Source organism: Eretmochelys imbricata, chromosome 5 (genome assembly GCF_965152235.1).
Source record: "Eretmochelys imbricata isolate rEreImb1 chromosome 5, rEreImb1.hap1, whole genome shotgun sequence".
Classification (NCBI taxonomy): domain Eukaryota; kingdom Metazoa; phylum Chordata; order Testudines; family Cheloniidae; genus Eretmochelys; species Eretmochelys imbricata.
The window spans coordinates 45532235-45549627 of record NC_135576.1 but is presented as its reverse complement, the minus strand read 5'-3'; the positions used below and the strand labels follow the sequence as shown (position 1 = coordinate 45549627).

The 17393-nt window shown below is 40.7% G+C and overlaps 1 protein-coding gene across 4 annotated transcripts in view; it reads left to right on the top strand.

Moving 5' to 3' along the window:
* The window catches only part of SCAMP1 (secretory carrier membrane protein 1), a 131155-nt gene that overhangs the window by 67119 nt on the left and 46643 nt on the right, over positions 1 to 17393 (top strand). For all 4 annotated transcript variants that reach the window (XM_077817002.1, XM_077817001.1, XM_077817000.1 and 1 more), the window contains 3 exons: positions 9299 to 9376; positions 15878 to 15982; positions 16263 to 16374. In XM_077817002.1, the coding sequence (XP_077673128.1) occupies positions 15899 to 15982; positions 16263 to 16374 (196 nt within the window). In that variant the 5' untranslated portion in view covers positions 9299 to 9376; positions 15878 to 15898. The remainder of the gene's footprint in view (positions 1 to 9298; positions 9377 to 15877; positions 15983 to 16262; positions 16375 to 17393) is intronic.

Genomic DNA, 17393 nt, shown 5'->3' with positions numbered 1-17393 from the left:
ATGAGGGAATGGGAATAGAAGGTCTCAAGAGGAGGAGGGGTCCTGGGATGGCTACAGATTTTTGTATGTCCAGGTATCATACCCAGCCTTCTCCTTTGGAGTACGATGCAGTGGGTGCTGTTCTTCAGTAGGGCCAAACTGCAGAGGGATGGGTGTTGAGTGCAGTGGGTATTAGGAGTCCACGCTGCTGGACTGTGAGGAGAGAGGAGTGGAATGCTATGGGTAGAGAGTGGAGCCAGGAGGTTGATAAGTGTGTTGGCGGGGTGTGTGTGTGGGGGGGCACATGGGAAAGAGTTTTGCAACAGTGGCTGCAGGGGAGGGCTGCTTGGTTTGAAGAGCTAGTATTGCCTGGAGCGTGTCCGCTTGGTGCTCCATAACTGATAAGAACTGCTCTGTGTCTTCTTTCAGGTGTGCTGCGTTCTCTTTTTGATCCCTCTTCTCGCTGTCTCACCACTCCTTCAATTCCTTTTTCTCGGCTGCGGAGTGCATCATAACCTCACGCAGAAAGTCCTCCTTAGTTCTTCTTGGACGCTTTCTAATTCTTCACAACCATTCTGCCGCTGATAACAAGGAGGGAGGCTGTGCTCCCAAGGTCATCTCTGTGGAGTTTAAATGCAACATTTTACAGAAGTAGTATTGTTTGCAACACGGACAACACTGTTTCAGTGCTTTAAAACACAGCCAGTGCTCACACACCTGTCACTAACTGGTTGACCCGATGGAAGCACACAAGTCACAAGACCCCCAAAATGGAAAGTAGCCACAGGGGCAGGGTAAATCACTGTTCCCGGACCCTGCTTTACTTTGAGCACGTGGCTCTTGGGCACTTGGGAAGAGCCAGCACTGTGGAGGGGCCTGATAATCATTCCTATCCCCACACTTTCCACAGGAGGTGTTCATTATGGAAGATATCTCGCTGCTGAGGGTGAGCAGGAAATCAAGGGAGGGTCTTCTCCAAGCCTGTGGCTTCTGGCCTGGCCCCTATGTGGCTAGCCTGTGTGCAACTGTGGTTCCCCCCCCCCCCCACCCCGTGATGGCACAGTGGCGTGGGAAGGTTACTGTTAATGGGGCAAGAAACAAAGCAGCTCTGCCGAGGAACCTGCAGGAGCGGATTGCCCAGTATCTCCATGAGAGTTTCCTGGAGATCTCTGAGGGAGATTCCCATGAAGTGAGGGAGTGTATCAACAGCCTGTTCTGCTGCTCAAACTTGGCATGAGGTCGGAGACAAGCCTGCTTTCTGCAGCCCTTTTGCCTTCAACAACTCGCTTCAGCAATTCCCAGAATTAGATCCACTTACCAGGGGCCTCCTCTCCTGTTTGCTCTTCCCCAAACTCTGACTGCTGTGACTGGCTAGGCTCCTCCAGGGTAGAAAAGAGCTCCTGACTACATGCATCTCTGGCCTCCGAGTCATCCTTTGCCTTTGGTTCCCCCTCCCTCTCTTCATCCAAGATTGCCTCCTCCTGGCTTGGTCCACTCTCAACTGGCAACGAAGCCAACCAGGTATCCATAGGGGACTTCACAGTGGAGGTGGGTTGACCACCGGGTATCGAGTCCAGCTCTTTGTAGAACCGGCAGCTTGTGGGCGCAGCACCGGAGCGACGGTTTGCCTTCCGCACATTGTGCTAGGCGTTCCGCAGCTCCTTCACTTTGACCCTGCACTTCAGTGTGTCCTGGTCATGGCCCCTTTCTATAATGCAGCTAAAAATCGGTCCATAGGTATCATAATTCCGATGGCTGGAGTGCAGCTGTGACTGCACTGCCTCCTCTCCCCAAATGTCGATGAGGTCCAGCAGCTCAGCATTGCTTCAAGTGGAGGCTTGTCTGGTGTGTGGAGCAGGCATGGCCACCTGGAAAGATGAGCTGAGACCACTGCACGCATCGCTGAGCAAACAGGAAGGGGACTTTCAAATTTTCAAAGGAATGTTTGGGGTGAGGCTGATGGTTGGTCATCTGAGGGCAGCAGGGCAGTAGAGTTCAAACCGATGGCCAGAGAGGTAAGAACAGGCATTGTGGGACACCTCCCGGAGGCCCAATCACAGCATTGTTATCACCATGGTGTCCATGCTGGCACTGCAGCGCTGTAGCCCCGGCACAGTAAGCTGTACACCTCTCATCGAGGTGGGTTTTTTAGAGTGCTGCATCTGCGCAGTTTGTGTGCACTAAGTGGCTTGGCAGTGCGTACACCATGGGAGGTACAGCGCCCAAAGCTGCTTTACTGCGCAGAAACTTGCCAGTGTAGACGGGGCCTTCGTGGTTCCTGTAGAAATGTTGCAGTCTAATTATATCGATTCCTTCCTTCCCTTTTTTTGACGGGGGTGGTGGTGGTATTTGTGTCTCTCTCTATGGGGTATGGTTTACTCTGGGTGGGGTACCAAATGAAAGATTACTGTCTTGTTCTTTGAATCACTGGAAGCTATGCATCAGAGGCAAAGATTTTTAGCATTCTAGTTGTCACTAGGAACAGAGAAAACATACGTTAAAATGGGAAATCACCAGTGAACTGGATAGCATCGTGCCCTTTAAAACTGTTCTAATCAGTTCTACAGTTTCATACTTAGGGGCTTTGCATTAATAGTAGTTATATTCACATCATCCATGTCTAGTAGGTAAAGCTGAGTGAATTGCAGGTTATTGCAGACGATATACAGAACAACTTAATTGCAAGTTAGAATGTAAAAAGGATAGGGGTCCAGTGAACAGTTTATAATTGAAATGAAGAAGAGCTGTTTGTGTAAGTTGTGTTGGTCAATTGACCGGTGAAACATTTATAACATTTGAAAGTTATTAAAATAGTAGCAAAAGTGAGACTTTATGCTCTCTAGTAGACTTAGATGAATATTTATGCCTAATTATAAAAAAAGTTACTTAATGGAGTTATTTTTACTAAGAAAAATGCCAAACACAATGAAATGAAATTCTACAAAATGAGAGGATAATTTTAGCAAAGGTTAGCATTTGAACTTGAATATTATTCAAGAAGACATTTACAAAAAAGATTAAACACACAGTGGCTATAAAAAGTCACTTTAGAATGCATTTATGGTAGGTAGGCAGCAGGCTAACTCTTCAATCATCTTGCTTTTCATCATCTTTATCAGCTTCAGCTAGATCTTTGTCATCTTTAAATTGATCAGCATATCCTTCCTTATCTAATGAATATTGATACAATTCATTTGTCATTTTCTCTGGTCTGAAATTTTAATACAGTGGTGGCCAAAATTATTGACACTTGGAGCCGCATACAGCAATCTTCAGAAGTTTGAGAGCCATGCCTGCTGAAGCTCAGGGCATGTGCCCTGCCGTAGAGTAGTGAGGCTAGGGGCTTTTTCCCTGCGGGTATTGGGGGGCCTCAAGGCTTCTTCCCCGTGGGAGGGGCCTGCCAGAGCTCAAGGCTTCAGCAGTGTAGGAAAGGGGTCTTGGGGCTTCAGCCCTGTGGGAAGTGCATGCCAGGGCTTGGGGCTTTAGCCCTGCGGGAGGTGACCTGCTGAGGCTTGGGGCTTCAGCCCCATAGGGGAAAGGGGTAGTCGGGCTGAAGCCCCAAGCACCCCCTCCTCGCTGAGCAGAAGCCCCTAGTCTCACCACCCCACTGCAGGGCAGAAGCCTCAAGTCCTCCCCCTCCATGCCCCTCCCCCCCAATCTGGCAGGTGGAGAATATGAGGGGTTGGGGGGCTCCATGAGCCGCACTTTAACTGTAAAGGAGCTGCATGTGGCTCACGAGCTGTTTACATGGTCACCAGCTTCCCAATAGTAGAGGTCTTTGATTCTCCAAACCGATTTAATTTTGTTCTGCACATGTAAATAGTACATGGAGATATTAAAATAATTTCTGTCACTGTAGCTAGAATTCGAGGAGGACACAATCCAAGTTATTTTGCTTGAGCAGTTGGGATTGCACTTCACATTGTGTTGCAACAGAATGGGCTGCTTTTTTATAATTTGCTACCTTCATCAGAATATGTTTTGTTCGTGTGTATAACCTTAAAAATCTGCAACAACTGTAGCCTTTATGTATAAGAGTTTGCTAGGTGAGGCATAGGTGGTATAAGTTAAGGCAATAATGCAATGAGCCTACAACTCTCAAGGCCTGTAAGTTTGGCTAAGCTATTGTCTAAGGCATAAATGCCAAAAAGCCTTAGCATAAATAGCTAGCCAAGAGTAACCCTAGATCACAAGACAGAATGCTGTAAATGACTAAATTGCTGATAGGCAATCACAAGATGCTAGTTTATGCCAGCTTGTGATATATTTAGTTATATATCAGCAGATGTGTGACCACAGGGATGTATGGTAAATAATTGAGGCATAGGCTTATAAACTTGAGGTAAAAGGATTAATAACTTTGGAAGAAGAGCACCCCAACATTAGTAGGGTGAGGAAATACAAATAAGGAAAAGAGGCTGAAACCCCTACTTGAATGTGCATTAGACACAGTCTTGTCAGCATAACACATTATAAAATAGTGTTCCAGCTATGTGCTTTGGGAGGGAGAGATTCCACACATTCCAGCCTATGTGCTTTGGGAAGGAGAGATGTATCCCTTTGGAGATGCCAGGATGGCAGCCATTGGTGAGGGGGAAGATGAGGAAGACTATAACTAACCCACTTGGGATTTTTACCCATGAAAGCTTATGCCCAAATAAATTTGTTAGTCTTTAAGGTGCCACCGGACTCCTTGTTGTTTTGTGGATACAGACTAACACGGTTACCCCTCTGATACTAGATGTAAGTGTTCTTCAAAACTCTGTCTGAGGTCCAACACACAGGTGCTGGTTTCTTCCTTGCCCCAGGGGTGCTCAACCCCAGCTCTGTCCCAGCCCCTCCCCCCCCAATTCTGCCCCAGGCCACACCTGACTCCACCCCTTCTCCCAAACCCCCACCTCCACTCTGCCCCACCCCGCCTATTTCATACCTCTTCCCACCCAGTTCCATTCCCTCCCCCGAGCGTGCCCCGTGCCCTCGTCTCCTCCCAGCACCTCCTGCATGCCACAGAACAGCAGATCTATGGTGGGAAGGAGGCATGGGAGGAAGGCCGAGGGAGTTGATTGGGGGGGGGGGCCACAGGTGGGTGGGAGGTGCTGGGAGGGAGGGGAGCTTGGCTGCCAGTGGGTGTGACGCACCCCCTAATTTTTTTCTGTGGGTCCTCCAGCTCTGGAGCACCCACAGAGTTGGCGCCTATGGTCCAACACATCAGAATCTTTAGTGTAGAAGTATAACATCATGGAAGAAAATAGCACACTTCAATATCTTAAATCTTCATGCGTGGAAGACCTTTTGGTCATGTCTACACTAAAGAGTGCAATTGTTTGTACTTCAAATAATGTAAAACAATTGACTGAAGTACAAACAGTACAAACAATTGAAACTATCCACAGCTAGCTAACATCAGTCAGTGTAAGACTTGAACTTCAGTTAAGTTATACCTGCATATCTACGTCCATCAAGGGTGTGGGAAAAAAAACCCAAAAACCCACACACACCCTTGACAGACACAGCTAAGTTGCTAAAACCCTGAGTGCATCTTTCAACGTAGCTAATGTTGTTCAGGGAAGTGGTGGTCCTCTGCCAGTAGAAAAACTCCTTCTGTTGGTGTAGGCAGCGTCTATACTAGGGGGCGATGCCAACATAGGCTCCATAGTGTAGATGTAGCCACAGGTTTGCCCTTGTGCCCACGCTAGTGCTTTCTTGTACCTATTTAGGCAGGGTGATTCTTGTTTGACAGCTCCCTCAGCTGGTGAACATGCTTAGTTCACTGGTTGGGAGTTCCCTTTTTCTCCTTTTTGCCATACCTTCCATTATTATCCCCTGCTTTCTCCAGACCCTGTTGGATTGGGAGAGACCAGGAGAGGGGAGAAGTTGGTAGCTGAGGGACTGAGTGCTTACTAGTTTCAGAGTGGTAGCTCTGTTAGTCTGTATTAGCAAAAACAACGAGGAGTCTTTGTGGCACTTTAGAGACTAACAAATTTTTTGGGGCATAAGCCTTCGTGGGCTAAAGCCCACTTCATCAGATGTATGGAGTGGAAAATACAATAGGGAAGTATAACTACACAACATATGAAAAGATGGGCGTTGCCTTACCGGGTTGGGGGGGGGGAGGGGGAGTCAGTGCTAATGAGCCAATTCAGTTAAGGTGGAAGTGGGCTATTCTTAACAGGTGACAAGAAGGGGTGGAAATCACTTTTGTAGTGCTAATGAGGCCAGTGTAATCAAGGTGGCCTATTTCAAACTGTTGACAAGAAGGTGTGAATATCAGCAGGGGGAAATTAGTTTTTGTAGTGACCCATCTACTCCTAGTCTTTATTCAGGCCTAATTTGCTGGTGTCCAGTTTGAAAATTAATTCCAGTTCTGCAGTTTCTCGTTGGAGTCTGTTTTTGAAGTTTTTGTTGTTGAATAATTGCCACTTTTAACTCTGTTGTTGAGTGTCCAGGGAGATTGAAGTGTACATTGGCCAAACTGGACAGTCTCTATGCAAAAGAATAAATGGATGCAAATTTGACATTAAGAATTATAACGTTCAAAAACCAGTAGAACACTTCAATCTCCCTGGACGCTTCCACCTTATTTGAATTGACCCCCACTTGGTAAGGCAACTTCCATCTTGTCATATGCTGTGTATTTATACCTCGCTACTATATTTTCCACTCCATGCATCTGATGAAGTGGGTTTTAATCCATGAAAGCTTATGCCCAAATAAATTTGTTAGTCTCTAAGGTGCCACAAGGACTCCTCGTTGTTTTTGAGTGCTTACTGTCAGTTCTGTTCCTCCTGCTTGCAGCCCTGGCTGGTGATGATGTTACTTTGGCAAACTACTCTCAGTTGTTGAAACATGAGTGGTTTGCAGATGGAGAAGTTTCAGAACCAGTGATCAGAAAATTACCAGTGTGTGTGTGAATACTGTTGGACAGAGTGGGTATGTGACAGAGGGCATTTTTAGGTAGTGATCCAGAATTAGGTCACAGGATGAGGACTGCCCAAGTAGACGGGGATAATATAGGCGGTGCATACGTGGCCCATGTATGTATGTGAGAAAATGTAGCTGTGGACGTATGAAGGATGGATAATAGGGTGCATGAGGAGGGTACAGAGGGAACTGTTGGTGACCGAAAATTGACACTGTTGGAGTCTACACCAGCACATAATTGAGATTTGGGGCTTACCCCTAAAACTTCAGGGATCAATTGTATCAGTTGTTTCTCTTCCTACTCTTCCCAGCAATCTGTACATGCACTTGTGTTCTGTAAGTTTCTTTTAATTGATTGGTGTACATTTCTCCATTTTTAGATAAGGTTCTATTACGCAACCCTTTTTGCAATCTGAAAGGCTTCTATGAAATATTAAATATTTTGTGATGCTGTTGAATTATAGAAGTTTCATATTTTGTTAAAAATTATTCTGTATCCTCTTTTCAGGCTAGTGCATGAAAGTCAATATTTACTTCATTGACTGCATTTTTAATCCTTCATTGTCGTGTTTGTCTCTGCATTCAGAGAGTTAGCATGAAGCCTGCTTTTGTGTGATCTCCAGTTGAAATTTGAGAGGTGTGCTGTAGTGCAACATCAGGAAAAAAAGTTACAATGCTTTAACTTGAGCAGCAATCCTGAGAAGTGGAGAGAGACTGTAAGACGTTACACTAGCCATTTCTAGGGACTGGTAATGTTTCACTTGGAACAATATATTCAAGTCTGGTTCCATAATTAAAATATATACTGGAGACAACTGGATATATAAAATATATACTGGAGATGGTAGAGGTCCCTCTTTACAGAGAGATTACAGAAAATAGATGCTTGTAAACACTAGATTTTTTTATTTTTTATTTATTTATATTTTTTTTGGCTAAAAAACCTCCAAAAAACCAAAACTGCATTTTGGAAAGAGGAGATCTCCGATAGTATATATACAGTTCTTCATCGTGCTGCGGTCCACAGATCTATTACAAGGGTTACTTCAGCCTGCGTGCAGCTTGGGGGCAGAACTAAACCTATTGGTCACTGACAGCCTCCACAGCCAGTGGGGAACCAGACCTTCCTGCTGCAGAGCTTTGCTGAGGAAAACTTCAACCTTTCAAATTTCTGACAGGTAGTTACGGCTGAGCGTTTAGCCATGTAAGTCCCAGCCATGTCCTAGCATTTGCCTTTTGGGGAAAAGGTCTCCTCCTCTCTGCTTCCTTTCCTAGCAGGCTTCAGGAAGAAAGCTTGGCTGAGAAAAGCCTAGAGGCAAAATGAAAGGTCTTTTCTCCCCCATCTCACCTCCTTTTGAATGTCTTGTTGAGGAGCTCATATGGATCTGTGGATAGGATGCAGTTTTCCCCCTCACCGCAGGCTTTCGACAGCTTTTCTCTAAAGGGCTTTCCTATTATAAATCAGCTATCTGATAGAGCAGCTTTTAGCTCATGTTAATTGAGTGTTATAAGAAGATCAGGATGGAGTGATGTGTTTTAGACTTAGGAACAGCAGATGGTTTTTAGGGCTTTTCTTGTTTGTTTGTTTGTTTTTTCAAAAATGAAAGCCAGCTTTACTGTGGAACTATCAGAGACTGTATTTTTGCAAAGGAAGCTTCAGGTACTTTCTGTGCACTCATGATCATTGACCTGTCCAATGTCTCTTTAAAAAAAGATTCAGATTTAAATCATATTGGTAAATAATTTTTTACTGGTTAATAATACATGAACATGTTAGAAATACAAATTCACTTTTCTTGTTTACGTTACTCATTTCTCTCAGATTGAGCAATGAACTAAAAAAAGTGTAGAAACACCTCTGTTGGTTAAATTTGATAAAGTATATTGTTACAAAATTGTAAATTTCAGGCTAAATTTGCAGTGTGTGTGTCCATTCAGTTAGCTCTTACTAATACATCAATGCAGTTGTCTTATCCTGGATGCATAGGTTTTATTACCTATATAAAATGGATATTTATCTAGAGAAGAAATATACATCAGTACCCTTTTGTGGTATTCTGTAAGTCTGATTATCTTTCTACTGAAATGAATGGAACACTTGGACCACAAGATATATGTTGGGGAAAGATCCTAAGTAAAACCGAACTAAGAGTCAGGCTCTCCTTATCTTTTTTTCTAAGTAATGTCTTTAATATTGTCAGCTCATGAAATGTATAGCAGAGCAATTTATATGAAAGCTGATGTGAGGGCATGGTTGTGGCTCAAAAAGTATATGACCTGGAAAGTGGTTGTCTGCTGCTAACAAAACTTAACATGATGAAAGTCTTGACTCTTTGTTTAGGCATTGTCACTAGTTTTAGTATGTATGTACACCTTTTACATAACTTTTCTTTTCTAGGATCCTTCGGTTACACAAGTGACAAGAAATGTTCCACCGGGATTAGACGAGTACAATCCTTTCTCAGATTCCAGAACAGTAAGCACATTAGTTTATTTCTTTAATATGCTCTTATATTTTTTTTTGAGAGTTCTTTGGAAAACTGTTTTACAGAAAGTTTGGAAGTTTCACTCTTAGGAATGTGAAGGACTAATGAGGGAAAAGAGAAGATATATAAATAAAGTTAGGCCCTAAACAACATGTGGATTTGTCATGTGGGTGGACTTCAGTGGGACTTAAGCATGTGACTTGTTGCTAGTTTGTCTTACCATGGCTATTCAAAAATTACCTGGAAAGAATCAGTGCGTGCGCATGTATGTCAGTGTGGCTGCACAAAACTGCTCGATATTGCTGAAATTTAAAATCAATATTATACAAATTGTCATGACAAAAAACAGCAAGTTTAAAATACTATTTAAAGGAAAAATTCTGTGGTATAATGACTTTGTGCACTAATCTTTCAGTCCTAGGTTAAAATCTGACTTAAATTGTAAATAAAATAAATTTGACATCTTATTCTGTGGTTGATATTCATCTATCTTGTCTTTCTATCAGACAGTTTTGGTAGTGTGTGTTCGAGAACTGGAATAGCAGTCTTACTGCAGGTCCACATAGATTAGTACAGGAAATATGCAAAATGAATCTAGCTATCTGTAGTTTCCTCATATTATTCCTCTTTGAGAATTCTGGAGCTATAGCTATGCTGTTGTTGTTAACTTGTATGATTATAAAATGCACTTTAATTTCTGAATCTGTTCTATTGAAGGGAGGAGCTAAACATAATAGCCCTTAATTGGGCACGTGAGAGCTTATATCCAAAGAATCCAGATAGGCCTCATCCTAGATGCCAGTCACATAACAAAATTAGAGTAGTGTCCTTTTTTTTGTGGTGGGTGGTGGTGCTAAGGGAGAGGGAAAGTATGAGTTTAGTCACCGATGTTAGCACAGTTGTTCATTTTAGGGTCAATGAGATGTTGATGTTTATGAATACTTTATTTAAAACAAATTCTTATACGGACATTATACCTAAAGTGCAAAAGCAGCATTTATTTGGAGGGACGTTTTCTTTGACAGGCTTTCTTGCTAAAGGCAAGTAACCAACATGCTCAGCTTTATTATAATAGGAAGCTATGAAGAAATGTCTCTTGTATGGCTATTATGACGGTCTATAACCACAGATGTACTTACTTAATCAAGTCCCAGGAAATTTCAATTAAAAATCTGACTGTTTTCTGTTTAGAAAGATTTCTTAATTTCTGGTTAGTGGTGAAAGATGCCACAGTGGCACTTTCGGTTGGGATAAGCTGATTGACTTAATTAGGATCAGGATTTCACTTTAGATTTAAGAAAGGAGGTGGGGGAATAAAAGAGCCAGTTTTACATTCAGGGGGAGTCTTCTCTTCTTCTGTCCCTCAGTCTGCCACTACTTTTCCAGGAAGCCTCTTTGCTATGTCCTGGGCTCTGGTTTTCCCTTAAGCCCTACATCAATTAGACCAGTTTAGATTGTAAAGATTTTTGGAAAAAGAAATTGTACATTTTTGGCAGACACTTTCTAGTTTCAGCATTTTTTAAACAAAAATAAGCTGTGAGTTCTTAACCAAAGACTTTCTCATGAAAACTTTCATTTAGGAAAAAAAGGGCCACTTTTTTTTAAAAAAAATTAAAAGTTCAGTTAGCTCTATTAAATTACTTCGATCTGCTTGGCATAAAAGAATAAAACAGGCATTTTTTTTAGCCCTACCCTTTTCAAGCTATGCCTAACAAGCAAGCTTAAATCTTTCCCAGCTTCAGGACTTCCACTAAATAACTGTAAAATTAAATGCTTAATAGATGCCTGTGATAAAAATGTGATATATTTTTTGGTAAGACTTTTGGCCCTGTCATATGACGTTAATCATAGAGATTACATGATAGTCAATGAATCTAGAAGCGGCTAGTAAATTTCTTTTTTAAAAACTCCAATCCAAATAAAATATAAATGAAAACTTAGTTAACAAAACTAATAGATGCCTAGGATGGAGGTTCAGGTACACAGTCTGACAGATGGGGAATACTCTGCTACTTTACTCAATGAACCTCAGTGGTTTTGTGTTCATATGCCCACTTTTTGTTTTCAAAACTGATGCCTTTGCTGTTGCCTGAGTTTGCCATCTGGAGCCTGTGTATGTTGCTCCTGTGGGTTTTCATTGTTTGAATGAGTGGTTGTGTGTCTTACTGTGTCTTTGGACAAATGCTGTTGGAGCATTCTAGATGGTCTTGGGGGGAAAAAGCCAGTTTTTCTTGGTTTTGTTCAGTTATGAACTGTTTCTCTTATTAACTGGTATGAAAACCCGAGAGGAGATAAATGTACAGTTCTGCAAACAAATACTTTGTGCACGCACACACATACACACACTTCAGCAACAATGACTCTAGAACAGATCTAGCCCTTCCTTATCCTTTCCCTCTACGTTGTCTCCTTGAACATCCCTTCCCTAACAAGTAAAGATTATCGGTTTCTTCTGCAAATGATGTTAAATAAATAGCTCATGTTGACAATAACCTTCTGTCCAGTAAAGCCGATATCCTCTTCCTAAACTGAACAATGATCAAGATAGTAGATGTTTGAACACCAAATATACAAGATAAGAGAAGAACAATTAAAAGCCACAAGCTGTATTCTTAAAGATACCTGCTCAGCCATATTGTACTAGCATATTACCTCATAACAAAATGTGCACAGTTATTGCAGCCTTGCCAAGACTAGAATTAGTGACCTTAAACTAGAGCTGTTGACTAGGGTCCATAAAGTACCATGCAAACAGAAGCCCCGTCTAGACTAGATATTTCAGTTATAAACTGTGGCAGGAGTTGTTTTATGAATGGGTACTATGCACACAGGGATGCTTTGATCTTTGTTTGGCTTTCAGGTGTTAATGTAATACAAATAATAACAATCTTGGTCAGACTGTGCCTTCCAATCACATATTCTTGAGGCTTCCCTTCTGTATATTTTGATAACATTTGTATAATTTGTCATGCCAACAGAGTAAAGTAGACACTCTAGCCACTCTCTTAGGCCAGGTGACCTGCTTCAGTTAAAGAATAGGAATGTGTTCAGAGTAGTTTAATTTGAATGTAAGTGTAAAGTCTATTTAGAGATATGTTCAGGAGTTCTGGTAAACTAGAGGGAGAATTGATTTCTTATGTGCTAATTTATACAGGAAGTGGCAAGAAAAGATGTCAGTTGTTCTTGGAGTGTTTACACAAGGTTATTTTTAATCAGTGCTTGCAAACAAGCTTTAATACTTAATATACCTCATGGATCCCATGAGTTGAGTCCTTTGTAACGTTCAATTATCAGATTAAGATATTGACTGTTTAGTTTTATTTTAATATTTTACTACACATAATCTCAAACTTCATATAGTAAGGGAGTGAACTCAGTGAGGAGAGATCAAAGAGAAATATCTGAGTTTTTTCTAGTTCTCTGTGTTACTGTACTCAGATATGATCCATAGAAGGTTCATAGATACCAAGGCCAGAAGGAACCATTGTGATCGTCTAATCTGACCTCTGGTATAACACAGGCCATAGAACTTCCCCAGGATAATTCCTAGACCATATTTTTCAGAAAAACATTCAGTCTTGATTTAGGAATTGTCATGGATGGAGTATTTCCCACAACCCTTGGTAAATTGTTCCAATGGTTAGGTATGCTCCCTGACAAAAATGTACACCTTATTTCCTGTCTGAATTTGTCTAGCTTCAACTTCCAGCGATTTGGATTGTGTTATACCTTTCTCTGCTAGTTTGAATAGCCCATTATTTGTTCTCCATGCAGATTCTTACAGACTGTAATCGAGTCACCCTTAGCCTTCTCTGTTAAGATAAAAGGATTGAGCTCTCTATCACTAGAAGGCATGTTCTTCTCTGAACCCCCTCCAATTTATTAACAGCCTTCTTGAATTTTGGGCACCAGAATGGATATGAGTTAGGATTCAGAATTAGGGTTTGGACTCAAAAGGGCACTATTGTGGAGTCTAAGGAAAGGCAGTTTCGTCTAGTGCATCGAGCATGGATTGGGATGAGGGAGACCTGGGTTCTAAACCAATTTCTTCTGTTAGCCTGCTGGGTGATCTTGGGCAAGTCATTTCACTTTTTTGTGCATCAGCTTCCCCATATGCAAAATAGGGATAATAATACTGACCTCCCTTTCTATAGTTCTTTGAGATACTGATGAAAAGAGTTGGGTATTAGCTTTTTCTGAAAGTTGACAGTTTAGAAGTGTTGATAAATGCAAAGTAATGTATATTGGAAACCATAATCCCAACTATTCCTACGAATGATGGGGTCTAAATTAGCTCTTTCCACTCAAGAAACAGATGTTGGGGTCCTAGTGGCTAGTTCTCCGAAAACATCTGCTCAATGTGTGACAGCAGTCAAAAAAGCTAACAATATGAGGAACCAGTAGGAAAGGGATAGATTAAACAGAAAATATCCTAATGCCACTATATAAAACCATTGTATGCCCATATCTTGAATACTGCATGGAGTTCTGGTTGCCTCATCTCAAAAAAGATATATTAGAATTGAAAAAGGTAGAGAGAAGGTCAGCAAAAATGATTAGAGGTATGGAACAGCTTCCATATGAGGATAGATTAGTAAAACTGGGACTGTTCATCTTGGGGGAAAAAGGGTGACTGGGGGGATGGAGGGGGCTATGTTAAAGGTCTATAAGATCATGAATGGTGTGGAGAGTGTAAATAACACTTCCATATTCACCCTTTCAGATAATACAAAAAACAGATAACCCAATGAAATTAATAGGCAGCAGGTATAAAACAAACAAAAGGAAGTTGTACTTCTTCACACAACACACAGTCAACTTATGGAACTCATTGCCAGGGGATGTTGTGAAGGCCAAAAGTATAAACTGTGTTCAAAAAATGTTTAGATAAGTTAATGGAGGATAGGTTCATCAATAGCTATTATCCAAGATGGTTAGGGATGCAACCCCATTCTTTGGGTGTCCCTAAGCCACTGACTGCCAGATGCTGGGACTGGAGGACAGAGGATGGAACACCTGATAATTGCCCGGTTCATTCCCCTGAATAATCTGGTGTTTGCTACTGTCGGACAGGATACTAGGCTAGATGGACCATCTAAACTTGATCTGACCCAGTATGGCTGTTTTATATTTCTTAATGTTGCTTTTCCCAGACCTGGGGTCAAACCATGACTCTGATCCTGGGACAGGAGGCTCACTTGCTTGAGGGTTACTCCCAGAGAGTACATGGCACCCACTAGCTCTTTTGGGGAGCACAATTGAAAATGGTGTTCAAGATAATTTGTGTCTCTAGGTAGGCTCAAGCCTAATGTTCCTAAGGCTCATGAACTACAGTAGAACCTCAGAGTTATGAACACCTCGGGAATGGACGTTGTTTGTAACTCTGAACAAAACATTTTGGTGGTTCTTTTAAAAGTTTACAACTGACCGTTGACTTAACACAGCTTTGAAATTTTACGATGTAGAAGAAAAATGCTGCTTTCCCTTTATTTTTTTAGTAGTTTAACATAGTACCGTACTGTATTTGTTTTTTCTTTTTGTCTCTGCTACTGCCTGATTTTGTACTTCCAGTTCCAAATAATGTGTATGATTGACTGGTCAGTTCGTAATTCTGGTGTTCAACTCAGAGGTTCTGTTGTAAAAAGGATTTAAACTGCACATATGTAGAAAGAGGAGCCAAAAGTTTCCCAGCATTAAAAGTTTGACTGCTGTTGGATAGCTCCAAAGGATAAACTGTAGTCCTTTGACCTTAACCTATCCAGCTAGTGTCAGTTCAAGTCCTATCTTCATCAGAAATCTGGGAGAATATGAAGGCATTGTTTCTGTGGTGCATAAAGAGGAAGAGGGAGGGATATTGAAATTAGTCAGAGAGAAATAACACAACCAAAAAAGCTTATTTTGTAACCATTAGAAATAAACTGTAACCAGTCCTTCATGCAGATAATTGAAAAGTGCTTATAATGCCTGAAATTCGTAAGTTGTGAAAGCAAGTATTAATGGAGATATTAAACAATAGACTATGAACACTGAACAATTATCTTCAGATTTGAAAAATTGAATAGGAGGGTATATTACCTTTACTAATTATTCAATAGGTGACAAGTCTGTGCTAGGAAAAGTCCTAGAGATTTCTGTTTATGATATAAATAGGTCATTTCTAATTCCTGGGCTTCCCATAACTTACATTTCACTTACCCCAGTTCATATTTGAATCAATTTAAACTCCTGCGTTGTGCTACTTACAATTATTTATAAAATGCTGTGTTGCATCTCTGGCAAGCAGTGTACTGTATAAATAATATTTTATCATAGAAGAAGGAATTATTTTTTCCTAAAGATCAGCGTTACTGCAGGCAGCTTACCACAGAATTTTTGTTTATCTATTATGTCTCTATAAAAAAAAAAAAAAGTACAGTAGATAATCTTAGTCTTCCATAGTATAAAGTATCTGTTTGTGAAAGTGTCTTCTTATAATTTTCACTTTTTCTTAGCCTCCACCAGGAAATGTGAAAATGCCTAATACACCTGTGCCCAGTACACAGCCAGCTATAATGAAACCAACAGAGGAACCTCCTGCTTACACACAAGTAGCAAAGGTTTGTGTATAACCGCAAAAGAAATTCTAATTGCATATAAAAGTACTTTTTTTAGGCCAATGTTAATTTTGTAAAGCAGCATTACTTTCTGTAATCAGCGCTATGCTTTACAGAAACAAGTGCTGTAATTAGGTATAAGTTGTTGCATTAATTAATTAAAATAGGAGGTTTATCTTGATTCATGACTGAGAATGCAACATAATTGAAGAACATACACAAAAGAACAAAAATTCCAAGTTTGTGCATTTGTTGATATCTAACGGTGCTTGTTTTTCCTCAGGAGCATGCATTGGCCCAGGCTGAGCTACTTAAGCGCCAAGAAGAACTAGAAAGAAAAGCAGCAGAACTAGATCGCAGAGAAAGGGAAATGCAGAATCTCAATCGACAGGGTGGTATGCATCACGATCTTAATTCTTTTTAATAGAGATTTAAGTTTTAAAACTCTGAACTTCTGTTTTCTGCTTGCCTGTTTAAAACAAAGGTCTGAAGTATTTGTTTTTAGGGTCTCATTCAGGAAAAGGAATCTATGCCTTTCAGAAGACTGCATAAAAAAAAATCTCACACTTAGTTTTTGAGGTAGTTTGTGAACTTCTGTAGTGTAAACGTGTAACAAGGTTTTGTTGAATCGGTACTTTACTGTATTAACTATTGGTTTTTATTCTTGGTTTAAATTAAAGTAACATTAACTACTTGAAACAGTTCAAATTTTAAAAACTGTAATTAAAAGTAGTCTCATGTACTACACCTGCCTGATTCCTTTTCTGCCAATATTTGTCATGGTACAATAACTTTCCTATCTTTGATATTTTTCCTATCCTATTTTGCTGGGTTGGGAGATCCACACAAATAAACGAAATGTTCTGATCATTATCAATTACTGGTAGTGCCCATAGTCCCTGATGAGGATCTCATTATGCTAGTTACTGTACAAACACAGAGGTAGTTGTGTTTCCTTCCATGAAGAGCTGACACAGTAAAACTGATGATATGTTATCAATGTGAAGAGTATGCAAACTGAAAAAAAGGAACTTTTTTTTAAACTTTTTGCACTGATTTTTTTTTTAATTTATAATAATCTTGAGTGTTAATTGTAACAATAAGGGGTTAAAAAAATCAGACAAAAGCTTGTTTTTTTTTTTTGTTTTTTTTTGTTTTTGGTTAAGGTGACTGAGTCCTGCACTATATCCCTCGTTGCTAAATTTCACTATCAGTTCACTTGTATTTCGTTTTTGCTTTTTAGTAAGTGTGAAGTGCAGCAAAATTAGTGTTTCTACTGCAAATTTTTAATTGCAGAAACCTGCTACTGAGGAGTATGGTATAAAAATGGCAAGGTGTAAACTGGACATTGTGCTGGAAAGTTCAGATGTGGGGATGGTCTGCTTTAAAAGAAAAAGTTCAGGCCGAAACAAGA